At 40.7% G+C, this 17544-nt stretch overlaps 1 protein-coding gene across 2 annotated transcripts in view; it reads left to right on the forward strand.

The window, feature by feature from the left end:
- Positions 1-907: 907 nt before the first annotated feature.
- The window catches only part of aplp1 (amyloid beta (A4) precursor-like protein 1), a 33789-nt gene continuing 17152 nt past the window's right edge, over positions 908-17544 (forward strand). For both annotated transcript variants that reach the window (XM_078253213.1, XM_078253214.1), the window contains exon 1: positions 908-1167. In XM_078253213.1, the coding sequence (XP_078109339.1) occupies positions 1108-1167 (60 nt within the window). In that variant the 5' untranslated portion in view covers positions 908-1107. The remainder of the gene's footprint in view (positions 1168-17544) is intronic.

Genomic DNA, 17544 nt, shown 5'->3' on the forward strand with positions numbered 1-17544 from the left:
AGGCTACATTCCAAGGCACACATCTAAAACTAATGTAGTCTACAACAGTACTACCTTCATTGAGTTTATAATGTTCAGGTTTTGTTAAAACAGTTTGGTGTTGGTTCAACTTTCTGAACATTTTGGCAGCCACATTTATACTCCTGTTGAATTAGATCACGTTATACAGAGTAGTGTTTCAAATATGTTGTCCACCCCATTTAGATCAATAAGGGTATACTAAATATTAGAAACACCACTCAGTATAATGCAACACAGTTTATTGCAGGACTGTTGTAATTAGTGTTACCTAGCTGTTCCTAATATGGCAACTGAGGGTAATTGTATGTATCTTTTTTATTATTATTATTTCTTACCCGGTTTAATAATTATGTGACCCGTATTTGTGTTAGTAGATTTATTTAAACTGTTAAACGTTTGAAATGAAAAACGCTTGTATATTCATATGCTGGATTTTTCAATAAGTGTGAAGGAGTAGGTGCAGTTTTAAGAATATTTATTAAGTACTTGAACTATTTTGTATGAAAAACATATCAGACAAAACATATTATTCACAGAGGAGCATTTTATATGTCTTAAAATTTGCGTTGAGAGGGATTTAAGTTGTATTCTCTATGGCTCAGGATGACGTCATCACACAGCCAGATCTGTTTGCTGTTCAGCTGAAGGAGAAACCCACTTCATTTAATTCACAAATGAAAACTGCAAAGTAATGTTAATTAGCAGATATTTTTGGTTGCACTCCACTCCCTTTAAACTGACGCACTGATAATCAGCAGACGAGCCCTGTCGTGCATTCTCAACCCATCACCACCAGATGTCTCTCCTCACTAAGCCACCGTGAGGTCGCCATGAGTAAACTGTGATAAATTCCCGCAGAAACAGGGCTTGGTTCTGTCAGCCTTCATCCACATAAAATCCCAGGCTGCCATTGGAGAGCCCGTTGGCAAGAGCGAACAGGACGCAGACGCAGGAGATATCGCAGGAAGGCGCCCGACGAACGCAGTGTCCATCACTTCAGCTCATGTAACCAGACAGCGTATGTTGGAGGCAGTTATTTAACAAAAGCAACTTCGTTATAAAAAAGAGACAAAAGAAGGCGAGAAAATGGGACAAACTGCAATATTGATAGCTGTATTGTCCTACTGCGTGTTGGAAAACGTCGAGGTAAGAACAAGACAATCTGAACCATTTGTACCGATGGCGCATTGTAATTTTGCTGTCCGTTTAACTGAATGTCGATGTGGACAAAATGCTGCGTTATAGTTCATATCGACATTACACATGCCACGCATACAGCTGCCTCTTTCTCCATATTGCTGACACGCACCCTTATCTAGGGCAGGTTTAATTTGTAAATGTATCCTCGGGCTCCGTCCTATGACAACAAGAGTAACGACACACAGAGTCCACGAAAACGCAGTGATAGTGAGAGGATTTAAAATGCAAATACTGCAATAGCACGGACGTTGACTTTCAGGACGTAAATATAAGAGTATTGATAGAGACGTGGTTTACAGTGCATTCGACTCGCTGCGTCAAGCCTGGGCCTGTGTCGAACATGAAAATGTCACATAGGCCTTTTGCTCTGTGCAAGGATGGAGCTTAAATCCCATGTTATTGGTATGGGACATCTGGCCTTGTCAGAGAGAGAAATCAGCTTGCATCCGTCCTTTAGAGGAGTGGTGCAGCTCTCGAGCAGGATGGAGTCATGCATATGCAACTGCTGTTTTGTGTTACATTTGGTCTTCATGACAGAGCAGTGAATCAGAAAACTCCCAATTTAGTCTCACAGTGAGGATCAGGAAATGTCAGATTTTCAATGGATTGTCCTCTTTCATGTAGCTCTATTTCTAAATATGTTGCCTTGAAAATGCATGTGAATAAACTGATCATCCAAGAGGCTGTGACTTTGATATATCATTGGACACAGAGTGCGATACAGAGTATACAAATGAGAGATATGGGGTCATCTTATTGGCATCTGTCTCCATCAATAGGTAGAGAGGAGATAGTGAAAGTCTCTGATAGAGAGCGACAGATCAATGGGCCACCAGCTGATTCCGCCTCCCGCCTGTCTCATCACGACTTACAGCAGACGCAGTTTGATGGACTCTGCCTTTAATAACTCTTTAGTCACCGATCATGTCCCCCACTGTAATAGACCTGAGGCAGGAATTCAGGTTGGAGCATGGGCATTTGTGTGTAGGAGCAGGGTGGTGTTTGGAGGTGAGCGTGAGTGTGGAGGAGAGGTGGATGAGTCATGATGTCCCAGCTGGAGCTGTGTTTCAGGTCAAACATACTTTTCCACCTGGAAATGAAGAGTGAATGAAGCGACCGTATCGTATGTAGAATATTGAGTCTCCCCAAGTTCCTAAGAGGATTTGTGAGATGTTTATTTATTAGCCATCTTCCACAGTGAGTCTGTAGCAGTCATAAAGCCTCTCCTTTTCATTTTGAAATAATTTCACTTCTCTAAGAGCCTTAGCAGGATTACTGCTCTGCTAAGGAACAGGCTTTAGCTTCATACAAGGAGACCTACCCATGAAGGTTTACACTGAAGATTACACTGTGAGAGGGTTGGCTGGCTGGATTACACTGTGGTATTAATCCTAATAAAGCTGTCAGCTTCCCTTAATTTACTGAACATTCATTCAGCTGAAATGTGTGAATTGGATCAATTTGTTTTGATCTCTCTTTTAAAATGAAATATATTTAAATGTGTCAGTGCTCTGGGATAATCAAAACGTAATCAAATTAAATTTCCAGACTGCGTTCTGGATTAGTTTGTTTTAGCTGAAATACAAATTCAGCATCATTCTGTGTCTGTTCATCGATGCCGGGTTGTCACATATGTCAAGTGCAGTAATGGCTTCCCAGGTATCTCAGCTGCAATACCAGTTACTGTACCTGTCGCAGCACCCAGAGCATTTAGCTAATTGACACTCGGGTACAAGAGGTCATTCATAAAAAAATGACAATAACAACCACCTTCATGGACAGCCTGTAAACTTCTATATCATGTAGTTTGACTGACTGACATCCATGGAGCAGAGGAAGTTTGAATTACATTACATTTGTTGGGTTTTGTGTGCCCACAGCCTTTTGGTCGATTACATGTGCTCTTTCATCTTTAATAGATGTGGGCTATATGGATAACATACCACAGTCAATCACATTATGATACTATAGAAGTGGGCGATGTAACAATATACTGTATACTGTAAGATGATATACATTTTCTTAGAGATTTTGTCATACCATTCATCCCTAGATCATATTGTTCATAGGTATTTACTTTTCTGGGTTTGTTGACAAACAGACATTCCTGACTAGTTATTTTATCCAATGACAATTTCTCAACTGTGTATACAGTAGATTTTGTGATCAGTGTTGCAACTAACGTTTTTTCGTTAACAGTCAATATATGTTATCTGACCATTGACAACCAAAGTTTTTGCCTACATTCTTTTACTTAAATTAATATTAGATTATCAAAATGGCTACTGATTAACCTCTGTCAGCCGACTAATTGTTTATTGCTTCAGCTCTTATTATGATATTGACTTACATATACCATTTAAAGAGGATTTTATTGTTATCACACAGCCCTATCATGATGTAGTTTATTCTCTGGGAAATTAATAGAAAACTATATGCAATTACCTGACAGGTATGTCTTGGCTAATCCAGTAAACTAAATAATATAACCAATCCAAGTACCCTTATTGCAGTAATGCAAACATATAAAAAAAAAAATCTGATATTGTCATTTAGCAGTCCTGGTCATTGATTTGCAACATTGCATGCAATTGTGTAATACAACACAAGATATTAAAGAACTACAGCTACTACTACAGAAAAGATTTGTTAAATGCCATATTTGATAAAGAAAATAATAAGCTATAGGAACTACAGGTGTGCTCATCTTAAGTCAACCAGCTCTGTATTTATCAAGATAAATGACTGCAGTGTGACCCGGAGCCTGAGCACTCCAGTCCAGAGAGGCTGCAGAAGAAGAGTAGTCGCAGACCCAGAAACTAACCCACCATATCTACAGGTTTCAGCAAATACAGAAGCATAAAGGGAGGAAGAGAAAATGGAAGGAATGAGCAGAAGTAAGACATAGGTTTTAGTATGGCTGAAGATAAAATAAAAATGGTGAGTCATAAAGCTGCTGTGTAACCCCCCTCTTCCACCAACACATCCCCACCAACAGCAGTTTCAGGCCTTATGCTGGAATACAGCCATACAGATCCATGCACCTCCCACTGCGATCTGCCTCGCAGTGCAATAACACAAGAGGATTTATTGGGGGAAAAAAACAGAAAAAAAAGATAAGGACAACTACATCTCTCTATCTATCTATCTATCTATCTATCTATCTCTCTCACACACACACATACACACACACACACACACACACACACACACACATGCACGCACACACACAGTCTCTGCCCTATACTCACTTAATTAATTTTAGAGCCAAGAGATAATCTGGTTCCACTAATGGATTCCTGTGCGCTTGCTATTCTCTACTATATCCACAGGCAAGTGGGCATAAAACATACCATTTTGTTGTATCACGTTTTCCCACTGTTCTCTGTATCGGAGTTCCTTTCCAATGATTTTGGTGTGCAGCACACTCACAGGACCTGGATTAAATCCTGCAGAGTCATTGTGAAATGAGAGCTGTAAAAGTGCCCTAGTAATTGAGCTTTTACTAAAGGTGACAAATTAACGAATTATATTATTGTGCCCTGTTGGCCTTTCTTGCAATCGACAACATTGAAACAGTGCCTTGTGCTGTGCGGTTAAGAGGGTTATTGGGAGGGGTGGTTCATTTTTTATTATCGCTACAAGTTGTTCAGAGTGTGAATGAAGAAAGTATATGTGTTTGGGTCTCCAGGCATGGAGTTCATCCAGCTCTTCTGCTGAAAATAAATTGACATTAATTGCACATTTGCATCGTCCCAATAGGTTCAGGAAAAGCTCTGCCAAATCCTGTAAATGATTCAATCTTGTCTTCTGGCCTTACTGAAATATTTCAAATTATGCGTCTCAGCTGGAAAGGGAGTAATTCCCAATTCAGCGTTTAATAATGTTTGCTTGCAAGGCTCATCACTTTGTGTCATCTCTATAACCTGCCATGCATAACCTGATTCACTGCATTTGATGAGTTAATTTCTTTGGCTTCCCAGACTACACAACTGTTTCATCATCAAAGACCAACATTAATTTCCAGTTTCCTTAAAGTTTACTTTTCATCGTCTACCTACTGAATGTCACATATAACATATTGGCTATGTAGATTTGTGGGGCAATTTCAAGCCTTGAGTACTTGCAGATCAAATGTCTGTTAAATGTGTCGGTAAAAGCTGAAGCCCAGATGGGACTGTGTGGTTCGGATGTGTGCAGGTTTCTAATGTGTGTGTGCTTTCACATGTCATGAGTTTGCTCAGTGTCACCTAGAGGGATTGAGATACTGATACTGATCACATCCATGTGGCTTGCATGGCAGAGATATCACTGCAGACCACGGCCTTCACACCCTGCACAACTGGCTCAGTAAGCCTAACGGGTTGGATTTCTGCGGAAAAGTTTAATGCCATGGCGAAACGAGATGTTTAGTCCTGCCGCAGCTAGTGGGAGGTTTCAGAAGAAGCCCCCCTCAAAAACATCTGCAGTGTGGTGATAACACTTGTCCTCCATGTTCAGGAGGAAAATGAGAGAGCGCAGTGAAACAGATTGAGGGCTGGGAGAGAGAGAGAGACAGAGAGAGAGAGACAGAGAGAGAGGATTGCCCTGGCAGGGCGGATGATCTGAGAAATGGAGAGGGTGAGGGAGGATAGTGTAAGTGATGTAGAGCATGTAGAATGTTATGTGGGTTGCAGGGTGGAGTGCATGCTAATGGAGGAACCCAGCCCTATGGCTGTTCAGCCTGGGCATCTGGAAGAGCAGAGAGATCCATCTCTGTCGTATTCACAGGTGGCCTTGAAAAGAGACAAGGGGTGCAAAAGCAAGAAAAAACCCTGCAGCCAGAGTGGAGCACTAAAAGTGGGACTGTAAAAAATCTAATTTCCTTAACGGCCATTGCTGCAGGGTTGGAGAGAGTGTGGGTCCGCTGAGACTGATCAGGCCAGTATTAACATTATACAGGAGAACATTGGGAGCTGTTATGAAGGGAAATGGATGTACTTTTTGGCAGGTTGTTTTCACTCTGTAATCATTTGCACAGCATTGGCTACAAAAACACACAGCTCCTGTCAGAAGGACTTAAAGCTAATTTCTAAGACATAAATCCAAATGTAACAAATGTACTGTGGTATTGATGGGTAGAAACCACTCATACACACAATTAGGTCACACACTTACACAGATAACTCAGAAACACACACACACACACACACACACACACACACACATTCACCACACACTTGCTGCTTTATAAAGATGGCACGCTGCAGAAGCTCCATCAATTATTAAAGGCTGTGGAAAGGTCTGGGCTCTTGCTTGTCGACGGGGCTTTGGCACTTGTCACGCAGCCTCTCAACGCTTCGATGCCAGTCCTCTCTCTTCATGCTACCTGTTTTTTTTCTTACCCCTCTTCCCCGCCCTCCAGGTCCACTCCCCAGGCTCGCTCTACAGAACACAAAAGAAAATCCCCACGCCTGTCTCCTCCTCTCTCTGCCCCCCTCATCCCTCCTCTGTCTCTGCCCCAGCCTCCACTGCCACATCCCAGAGGCACTCCTTACCCCTCCCCTACCCTCTCTCCCAGACACTGCTCCTCCATCTGCCTCAGCAGCTTTCAGTGGCCAGTGACATCTTTTAAATTTCCTTGTGTATACTTTCATTCTTTTTGAATAATTCATGCTCCAAACTCACCCTTTGTTTTATTCATTTTTTACATTTCTTTCTTCATTCTTGATATTTTCAGACATCTGACTCCATCTGTCTTTATTTGCACATAACTCTGGTTCTCTATTGTCGCTACACAAAAGTATTACCATCATATATTTTTCCAATATGAACCAATACAATACAAAGTGAATTTCTTTCAGCAAATATCAGGAGTTACATTGTTAGGTTTGTGCTGTAATCTGCTTGTTGGTTGTACCCATTTCCCCTAAATACATGCCATCAAATTCTCTTTTAGTGATTTCCTACATTTCCCTAAATGCTTTTTGACAATCTACTATGATGTGTATGCGTAAGCAGTAAAGTTAGCTTAATATTGAGTATTGGATATTCAATGAGTACTTCAATGAGACAAAAATGTGATATTTTCCCAAATATGCAACCAACAGGATTGCCAGCAGTTGTTTATTTACCAGTGTTAATGTGTTATTGTAGAGGAGTGCATATTTCCTCAAACATACCCTCCCTTCCCCTGAGACAAAATGTTCCCACAGCATTTGACTCGAGGCTTAGTATTCCGCAACCCCAGATTAGATTCTTCAAAGGCTGCCTGCAATTGACTCTGCCTCTGTTTTATACAGTATACATAGATGGCTTACCTACTATAAACAACCAGGCTGGTGCAAGCAGCTATAGATGATACAGGGACTCAGGTGCTGCTGTGGCTGCTGTTAATCATCAGCAATAAGATTCAGCTAGTGATGGTAAGAGACAAATCGTATTCCTTTCTTTTCTCAGCTCAGGGTCATTTTGCTCGCCAAGGCCATGCTGTGCCAGTTAACAGCCAATACTCAACCAAGCTCATCTGACAAATTGGAAACTTTGCGTGAGTCTAGCAGGGGTTTGAAAAAAGAATGTAATAAAAGCACAAATCAGAAATGGAGGTTCCAGGTCCCAGTAAGGGGTCTTCTGTACAGATTGTCTCAATGATTAAAGCATTTTCCCTTCAGTTGGACACTGTGGAGACTGTATGGCCTGAGGAAATGAGATAACACTAATATTTAATCTACTGAGTGATTCTGCAGCACAGACTGGCAGACTGCACCGCCAGCACGCATTATCTCACCAGAGTGGCCCGGTCTAAAATAACACTGTGAAGACTAATGCAAGACGGGACATGTCAGCCTCATATGATCTCAGTTGTCATTAATATTTGTCCTCAGTGGATTTGTCAAACTGTGCTTTCTAGTGCTACTGAAATGTAAAAGTGCTTGTTTTGAATATGATCCATAAAGACACTTGGTGAGGTAATTTATCGTTTATGCCTCTGCCGATGATAATCAGATGATTCAAATTTGTTAATATCCCATCTTTTGTAATAGTGAGTATGAGCATACTTAAAGGAAGTCTTGGAGGGACAGTTGGTAAAACAAAAATGGAAAGCTAACCAGTTGTGTTGTAACATGCAGGCTGTGCTGGGCCTGAAGCAGAGGAATAAGAGGAACATGTGATGAATCATCATGTCAGCGACTGAGTCACCACATTGAGATTTACCAAGAGTGAATCATCAAAAACAATACAATATAATGCTGTCACTGATAGTGGTGTAATAGCAGCCAAGACTTTGTTAAATATGGTATATTGCATTAATTGTATTTATTATGTTAATACCATTGATGTATTATATTATAATTTATATTATACTAATTACATTTATGGCTGTGACTAACAATCATTTTCTTGATTGATTATTCTGTAGATGTTTTGCAATGGTTGGAGTAATTGTATCAATGAAAGAATCTATGAGAAAAAAATGCCCATCACAATTTCCCAGTGCCCAAGGTAGTTTCCAGTCATATGAAACGTATAAAAAGTAGCATTTTGTTTGCCATTCTTCATGAATAATGTCTTTTAATATTAATTCATAAAAAATATAGTTGCCGATTTATTTAAGTTTTCACTGCCTCTAAAGAGAGTCAATAAGCCCAACTCAGCAGGGCCCAGTATTGCATAAAGTAATTTAAGTGGCGATTAAACAACCAACAGACAGTGATAAGGAAAGCTAACCAACCATTAAGCCAGCGATCAGCGATCCGCCGAGGATACAAAGTCGAACCAAACATATGGGGACTCTTTCATGAGAGAGAGAGAGAGAGAGAGAGAGAGAGAGAGAGAGAGAGAGAGAGAGAAAACGAGCGGGAGAGAGACTGAGTGACATGCTTGAAATTCTGTAGGGAACCAGTTGCTACGGTAACAGGGAAGGTAGCTGGCTCCTGTGGGTGGCGTTACCATGGCAACCACCCTTAGTGGCCAAGTGATGCTGAGAGGGAGAACGTAGAGGAGAGGCCTAAAAAAAACATTCTGTTTACGAGTTCGATGGGAAAAAGTGAGACAGACGAAGAGGCCAACAAGTGAACTGAAGCTGATGTTAATTCAGTTTCATCAAGTTCATCTGGAGCGGAACCTTGATTTCTTTTACTTTGCTTTGTACAAGCGGAAAGCCGGTCCCAGCGGGTCCTATCATTAGCTGTTCATCCTGCTGTTCACTAACAGAGCACCTCATTACCATGAACAGTAGGCCAAAGATGCTGTGCAGGGCAACCTACTCTCTGAGAGACCTGGGAAGAGGTTCTCCCCTCATTATGTCTTTGCCGTTTGTTGGGGGTAAAGCTAGCCATACTGTACAATCGGATCTCTCACTGGGAGTTAAAGACCAGTTTGTTCCCACTGTGGTGATACCACATGCCTCTGGTTTAAAGCCATGAACCAACATGTTGTGGAGTTTGGTTAAATGGTACATACACATACCATTATACTTTATGTGACGTATAACGTATTTATGCAGTATGGATGTGGGGTCTCCGCCACAGTTAAAAAGATCAATTACTGCTTTTAGCTTTCTGGTCACACCACCACCTCAACAAATACATATAATAATGATGTAAATAAATACACACAACCACACACCAATCTGCCTATACCTCACATTCTCTTTGTGAGGCTCACACAATATATACTGTGTGTGTATGTGTGTGTGTGTATATATGTATATATATATATATATATATATATATATATATATATATATATATATATATATATATATATATATATATATATATATATATATATATATATAACCTCAGAGCCTAATTTTCATAAGATGCATCTGCTAGACATGCTCCCAGGGGAGCAGGCATGATGTGATTAGAATTGTGCATGTGCATAAATCAGAGACAGAAGGAAAAAGATATATGAATGTTTTAACCCCCTTTCCATTCTGCCCCTCCTCTGTCACCGCCTCTTCCCTATGCAGTATATCACTCCATCGTCTGCTGAAACTGTCTATTTGTTTTATGTGCACATTCAGTTCAGCACCGTTTTATGTATTTGACTTGCTTTAATTTAAAAGACTTATTTGCAATCATAAAAACCAAGATAGAGAATGCAGCAGAAAAAAGACAGATAACCAATTCCATATTCCAGTTTACATATTTTGTGCTATTAAAGCGCAAAGAACATAGGCGGTCATAAGTCATATGGATGACATGCATCCATGTCCCAAAGGACTCAGCATTTTCTGAAAAGAATATGAACTTGACAAATAATTTAAAATTGAGTGATTTAAGTTCCAAAGCAATTTAAAGGGATATTTCACCGTTGGAAAGATGACTATATCTTTAAACTGAGTCACTTATGTAGCAGAAATGTGATTTTTTTTTTTTTTAGAAATTGGTGACTTCTAGGCCAAGAAAAGCCAGAAATGTGTTTTTGGCTCATGTGGATGAAAGACACCAAATCCCACAATGCACTTGCTTCGCTGCTTTAGCGTCTACTCCCAAGCCACGCCTACCATTACAGACAGACAGTGAGACAGTCAACTCAAGTGTGTTTTATTGTCATTTCAACCATATACACGAAACAACGTTTCACCATGGCTCAATTGGTTACACAATTAAAATGTATGAAAACAACATTATATAAAAACGACATATGAAACAGGCTAGATTTAGTGCACACACGATATGCTCCGTAAAGTTCAGCTAACACATAGCTACTAGCATTAGCGCTTGGTGGGCTGTATCACAGAGTATACAAATTTGCGTGGGATGTAGAATGGTCGGCATCACAAACTCCACCAGCAGTTAGCAGTTAGTTGGATACAACACCCCATTTCTGCACCAGGCAGTCCGTGTTAACACAGCCCACCTCCACTAGCTAGTCTTACCCGGCGACAGAGCAGTCAGCCTGGTAGCTGGATAGTCCAATACAGCAGTTGTTTCCACAACAACAAAAACACAGCAGTCTCTGAACTCGCGTTGGGAGTTTCATTGAAGTTGGATGTAGTCCAGTTTGTTGTCTAATGAGCGGACACTTGCAAGCAGGATTGATGGAACAGGTGGCCGACTAGCATTAGTTTTCCACAGGCAAACTTGTTCAACGTTCCCCGCTGATGATGTCCCTTCACCGGCCAGAGGCTTCGAGCAATGGAATAGCAGGCGGGCGAAGCTGTGTCGAGTATTCCATCTGTAATGAAGTGTCCTGCATATTCTCCGATCTGTACCAATGTATCCCGGTGGTACACGTGTGCGGTAGTTTGAATGCACATAATTGTTGTTCTAAAATTTCCTTTGGGATGAATAAATCTATCTAAAGTTTTGATGCGGAGAAGCCACTAAGCTACGCGAGGATTCAAGGTGGCTGACAGTTGTTTTGGTTCGTGAAATTTCGGAGAATGCCGGAGTCCAACCCCCTATGGGCTATGCGGAAGTAGCTCCTGGTACTGGCTGTAGTCCTTTGCCTTTGGGCAAAAATCTTCCGATGACGTAAAACGACGATTTTTGCGTCATTTTTTTGCAGACCCACAATACAGAGATCTCTGGTCTCAGGGGGACATGAGGGAGGGAAGCACGGTCATTCAAAAATACTACCGTGTTTCTACTGAGACAAAGCTTAATGCTAAATCGGTGAAGTATCCCTTTAATGTGTTCCAAGTAATTTGCCTTCCTGCAAGATGCACTCCAAACCGTTATAACTGATCATGAAACTTTTAACTCTATTGGCAGATTCCTTGTTTTAACAAGCACAACATGCAGTGTAGACAGATCTGTAGAGGGTACACTTACCAATTATGTGCAATACTCACAAAGTGCATGAAGAGACAGGGAAGTAAAAGTAGAACTGGGGGAGAGATGACGTGCAGATCCAAAGGAGAATACCCAGGAAGAAAGACTTCAGTGCAAATCGGCTGCAAAGACAACAGAGTCAAAGGCAGAGTGAAGGGCTTGAGAGATGCAGCAAAGACCCAGAGTGTGAGATAAGAAGAAGGCAAGAAGAAGCATCAGATCTTATTGATGCTGGCTGCCTGCTGTTTGTCAGGGAGACCGTAGAAATACAGTCTGTTTTTAAATGGATCAATTATTACAGTTTAACCTAAACATACCCTCATTTAGGATTTCAGATTCCTTTAATCTACTTAAAACATGCTCAAGGGCGTTATGGTATTGCTTTAAGACCTCTAGTCTCGTCTGCCCCTGCACAAAATACACACTTGTCCGATAACTTACTCTACTATGAATAAAGTTATCATTTGTAGATATGTCCTCTGTCTGAAATTGAAAATCATGTTACTGCCTTATCTCCATTTACCTTGGGCTTGAGAGGCAGCAACGGCCCAGAGTGTGCGATACGAAGGTTTGGTTCCAGGGTGGATTACCCATTCTAGAGATCCAGCTCAAAGTCTGTCATTCATTTAAATGGGGAACTAAATTAAATGCTGCTCTTGTCCTGTTGTGGTCTCAGGATAATAATTATTTGACATATGTATGCACGTTTTGCTTATCAGAAGAGAGGTTAGAACTATGTATGTGGGAGAAAAGGCAACACTAGCCTGTAGAAAGTAATTGTCTTTGTGTTTAATACATTCTAGCTGTGACCATGCACACCATGCACTTGCTAATAAAAATGTGAACCTTCGAGTCACAGATATGACTGAAGACTTTTTAATGTATTTACCACATAAATACAGATTTGGAGAGCTTGTTTGCATTGTGTCAATTTTAAAATCTTCCTTGATTCAGTGGCAATTGTGTGACATTAGGATGTTTCAGATGGACCTGAAGTGTTGAAATCTGCGCTTCCTTCAATCCCCTGAGGTAGCTCTTCAGCTTGAAATCATATCTGCAGGCTCACAGTGTTTGGTATTACCATGTTGGCATCCCCATGTTGTGTTGCTTAACTGTGAAGGAGGTTCAGCAGTGTTATGTAACAGCAGAAATGCATCAACAATGCTACAGAAGACAAAATCATTTCAGTTTGGCAATGTGGAAGAAGCTCTCTGGACTCTGGAGTCTCTGTTTTTCTGGTTGGATTTATTTTAATGAAATATTATTATGCAGTTTTCTGTGTCCCACATATCTGCAGGAGAGGATCCAGTGAATGATAAACTACCCTTTGTGTTTTTGTCCTTTCTGGAGAGAAAACACGCACAGTGTGGCGTCATTATGGTGCGTGAGTCAGAAACAGCATTTGTTGAAATGTGGGTGGAACAGAGAGGAAGACAAGTTGAGCCTACTCTACTCTATGCAACACAAGGATCACAATCACTTGTTTAATTTGGAATATTGCGTATGCTGCCTTCCCAGAGAAATGGAAACACCACGCATAAAAATCAATGTTGTATCTGTGGGAGTTTCCTGTTTTTTGTTCCTGTGATTGCTTTGGACATTCCTGACAAGTTTGACCACAGATGCTGCTGAAAGGCAGGATGCTTAAACGATAAAAAAAAAGCTCACAGGAAACATATCTGTAACAATGTTGCCTGCACAATGGGAGTAAAATACAGGTGTGTGTATTATGGAGTGTAATATAAAGAGAGAAAGGGGAAGAGAGATGCAGGATGTGTGTATACATGATATTTATCATGAGTCATGTGAGTCCTAGCTGGGAAAGGTGGTCATTGGGGTTCTGTTGAGTCCCATGGGGCTATCATACATAAGGGAAATCGGTATCCAACTCATATGATTCCAGGAGGTGTTAGGACCTTTACAGAAGAAAGTCTCTTTCTTATTTCCCAACTGCAGCAGCATGTAGACTGCTAGTTGGAAAGATATATGTTAAAACCTAGAGAAAGAATATATATTAAGACCCCAGTGTGCACAAATCTGAGTACTCCTAAATAACCACAATCATAAAATGGTTGGCACTGCCACCCTTCAGATCTATGATGTCTCTTGCAGTGATGCCATCTGACATGCCCTGTATTTTAAGCTATACTTGAAATTAAATCAAATATTGGGAGCTGGTTTTGGCTGCTATTTCAGACCTAGATGAACCCTGGTGATTATTGGGCCATCTGTTTCCAGTGTGCCCAGCTGGAGGCTGGACCGCTGTAATCTGGACTGATGAGACCTGACTTAGAGAAGGCTGTAATGGTTGCACATCTTTGCAACCAAAAAGCCTTAATGGTTGGCGAACAGGCATTGAAATAAGATATTCAGATTAGTATGCAATAAGTAACTTTACAGATGTGGTTTACAGTAGGAAGCAATAGAACAATACATAAAACACAATGCAATGTGTTCCACTCTGCCCATCAGTCTCTTCTGAATAGAAAATGAATGGCTTCAATTAGCCATTAGTCAAAGATGTGTAATAATGAGTGTCAATGTGCTGAGCTAACCTGCTCTATCCTCCTTTGTCCCCTCTGCACCATGAGAGTCTGGCAGACTAATGTTGCTACTCTCTAATAACTACATGCCACACCAGGAAGAGGCCTGATGGAGCCTATGAATAATTAACCAACATGATTACAATGATGAATGCTCACAAATCTCTCTGGCCATTTAGCACTGGCCTAGGGAGGGAGGCCAAACAACAGTGTCAGGCATTGTGTGAAAGCTGTTAGTGAGGGAGGGGGAGACAAGAGAGATATCAAGGATAGGGTGGCATGGGTGGATCGGGCTCAGCCTTGAGAGGAGGCGGAGAAAGGGGAATATAGAGAGTGAAGGAGGGGTCCAGAGAGCAGGAAGACACCCACTATTCAGCCATCTGTGCTGCAGAGAAGTACAAAGACATGCTCAGGAAGGCGTGTGTGTGTGTGTGTGTGTGTGTGTGTGTGTGTGTGTGTGTGTTTCATACATGTATAGGTTATGCATCGATGAGGCCTATTTGTATGTGGGTGTGTTCCCTACATGAGTGATGGAAAGTGGCCAGTCCACAATGTAACAGCAATCATGAGCAATCCTAGCTAACCCGTCTTTTCACACCAAGAGTGAAAAGCTCATAATTTTCACAGTAGATAGATTTAATAGTAACTCATTTGTTTTTTAATTACATGTATCACCAGCATTACATAATAGTATTTATTTGGAAATATAATGACTTGAAGTATATAAACTCTGATAGCAACATTTAGTAGTATTGAGAGCAAATGTATAATGTACAAATGTTGCTGCCTGGATCTTCAGGTCCTGGAATTTTACAAGTTGTCTGTCCTTGTGATGCATGTTGTCACTACATGGTGTATTTTAGTTAGATGGGATATCCCAGATCCTTGTTACTAGGGAGTAGGGATTAGCTCCTCAGGGGTTTGATGTCTCTAGTTAATTATCAGGTGTCAAGCTCTCTGCAATATATCTCTGACCAAAGAGTTTGTATTTATATAGTTGCTAGTGCATTTTCAACTTTAAGTAAGCACCATAGTGTTTCACACAACATATGCACAGATACACACATGTACCTTGTAATAACACAAATACATAGGGCATACAAAGGGCGCATACCTAACAAAGGAAGTGTAGAACAGATGAATTATAGATAAATTAAATTCAGAGAAACATAAAGCAGGATCAAAAGCACAATGAATCACAATTGTATGCAAGGGAATAAAAATGATCTTAGTGCTATCAAAGGCCCCTATGTGACTGTAATTATTCTGCTCCATGTTCTAAGCACTAAAAGAAGAATAGAAGAAACTACCTAAAGCATCTGATGCATTTATGGCATGGTTCGCCAATGTACAGTCTGGCAGCAACTTATAAAAGGTGAGCAATGATGGGTGGGCTCCTCTCCCCCGCCCTTACTGGTCTGGCTTGCCTGCCAGGGCCGCAGATTGCATCATTACAGAGGATGAAGTCATCCTGCAACATAAGGGTGGAACAGGTGCTGAAAATTTAATTAGACCAGTGTGGAAGATGCTGAGGAACATGTAAATGTACTGCCCTTGCCCAAACCCAGCCCTGACTTGCAGAATTATTTATTTTACAAGATCATATCTGTTGTAGGCTCTTATTTTGGGTGTTCCACGCTGCAGCATCATAACCTAGAGGGATATCTGTGAAAATATAATTAACCATTATTATATCTGCATTAGCTTTTCCACAACTTCTGGCACAGTGTGTCCTTGTCTCTATGGGATCACTTAGTTTCCTTGTGAAGCTTTCTGCTACTGCAATTGTGGAGGCAACCATGTGTGAAGCAGCACAGTCAGTATGCAGCGGATATGGAGAAGCAGATCAGAGAAAAATAGAATTTCAAGGGAGCTAACGGATGCAAAGAAGAACCTGATGTAAAAGCAGAAAGCCAATCAATGCTTTATATCACCAGGTCGTTATTAATGATGCAGCATTCTCTGCAGTGGGGAGCTGTCAGGCTTCTGGGCTGTCTGCCTGTTCAGCCTCCTCAGCACTAGCACATGATATGTGGGACTCAGCATGGTTGAACAGTGCTGCCTTACCAACGTCTGAACCTCTTGCAGACTGTACTGCACAGAGATGCTTCAGTACACTACTGTATTTTCTCACTGAGACATGGAGAGCGGCTCTGCAGCCTGTCCTTTACTGGAGAAGAGGCATAATTGTTGACAGATTGTGAAGCAAACTGGATCAGTGTGCCTCAGCGAGACTCAGAGAGAGTCTTACACTGCCTTGCTCACATCACGATAGTCTTAACACTAAATACAAATTGCGTACCACCAAGACACTGAAAATCTTTGTCTTCATGTTTGTCAGTCCTAAGGGAAGTACAGCTATAAATTGTAAGTATAAAACATGGACAAAACAGCTTAATGAAGGCCCGAGAATGATTCATTCACTGTAGCAAAAGCTATTTTTAGCTGTGAATAAAAAGCCTAATCCCTCACCACAGAGGACTATTGTCTTTCTCTTTAATCTGTATCTAGTGAATATAGCAATGTGTCTACTAAAGACCTCATAGCATTGAAAGAAAAGCACGTTTTACTTTTTGTAATTTTTGTAAGCATTACCTTTCTGCTTTGTTTAAATAAATAAAAAATATATATTTTTAAATAATGATCAGTAATATTAAATATATGTTGTGAATCAAGTGAAATGAGTCTACAGCCATGCTAGCAGCTCTGAGAGGCTGCACTCAGGCACAGCATTGCTTTGAGCTAAATCCTAATGCTGGAATAACAACATGCACAGAATGAAAATAGCATGCTGATGTTTAAGCTGTATAATGTTTACCATGTTCAACATCTTAGTTAAGCATGTTAACATGCTAACATTTTACTAATAAGCACTAAACACAAAGTGAATCTGAGGCTGATGGAAATGTCATACACTTTGCAGATAATTGGTCATCAACCAAAGTATTGGACAAATTAGAAGTTTTGACCTGATGAAGGTGCTAGAGGTAAAGTCAGCGGATTAATAAAGTAAT

The sequence above is a fragment of the Sander vitreus genome, chromosome 6 (genome assembly GCF_031162955.1).
Source record: "Sander vitreus isolate 19-12246 chromosome 6, sanVit1, whole genome shotgun sequence".
NCBI lineage: Eukaryota > Metazoa > Chordata > Actinopteri > Perciformes > Percidae > Sander > Sander vitreus.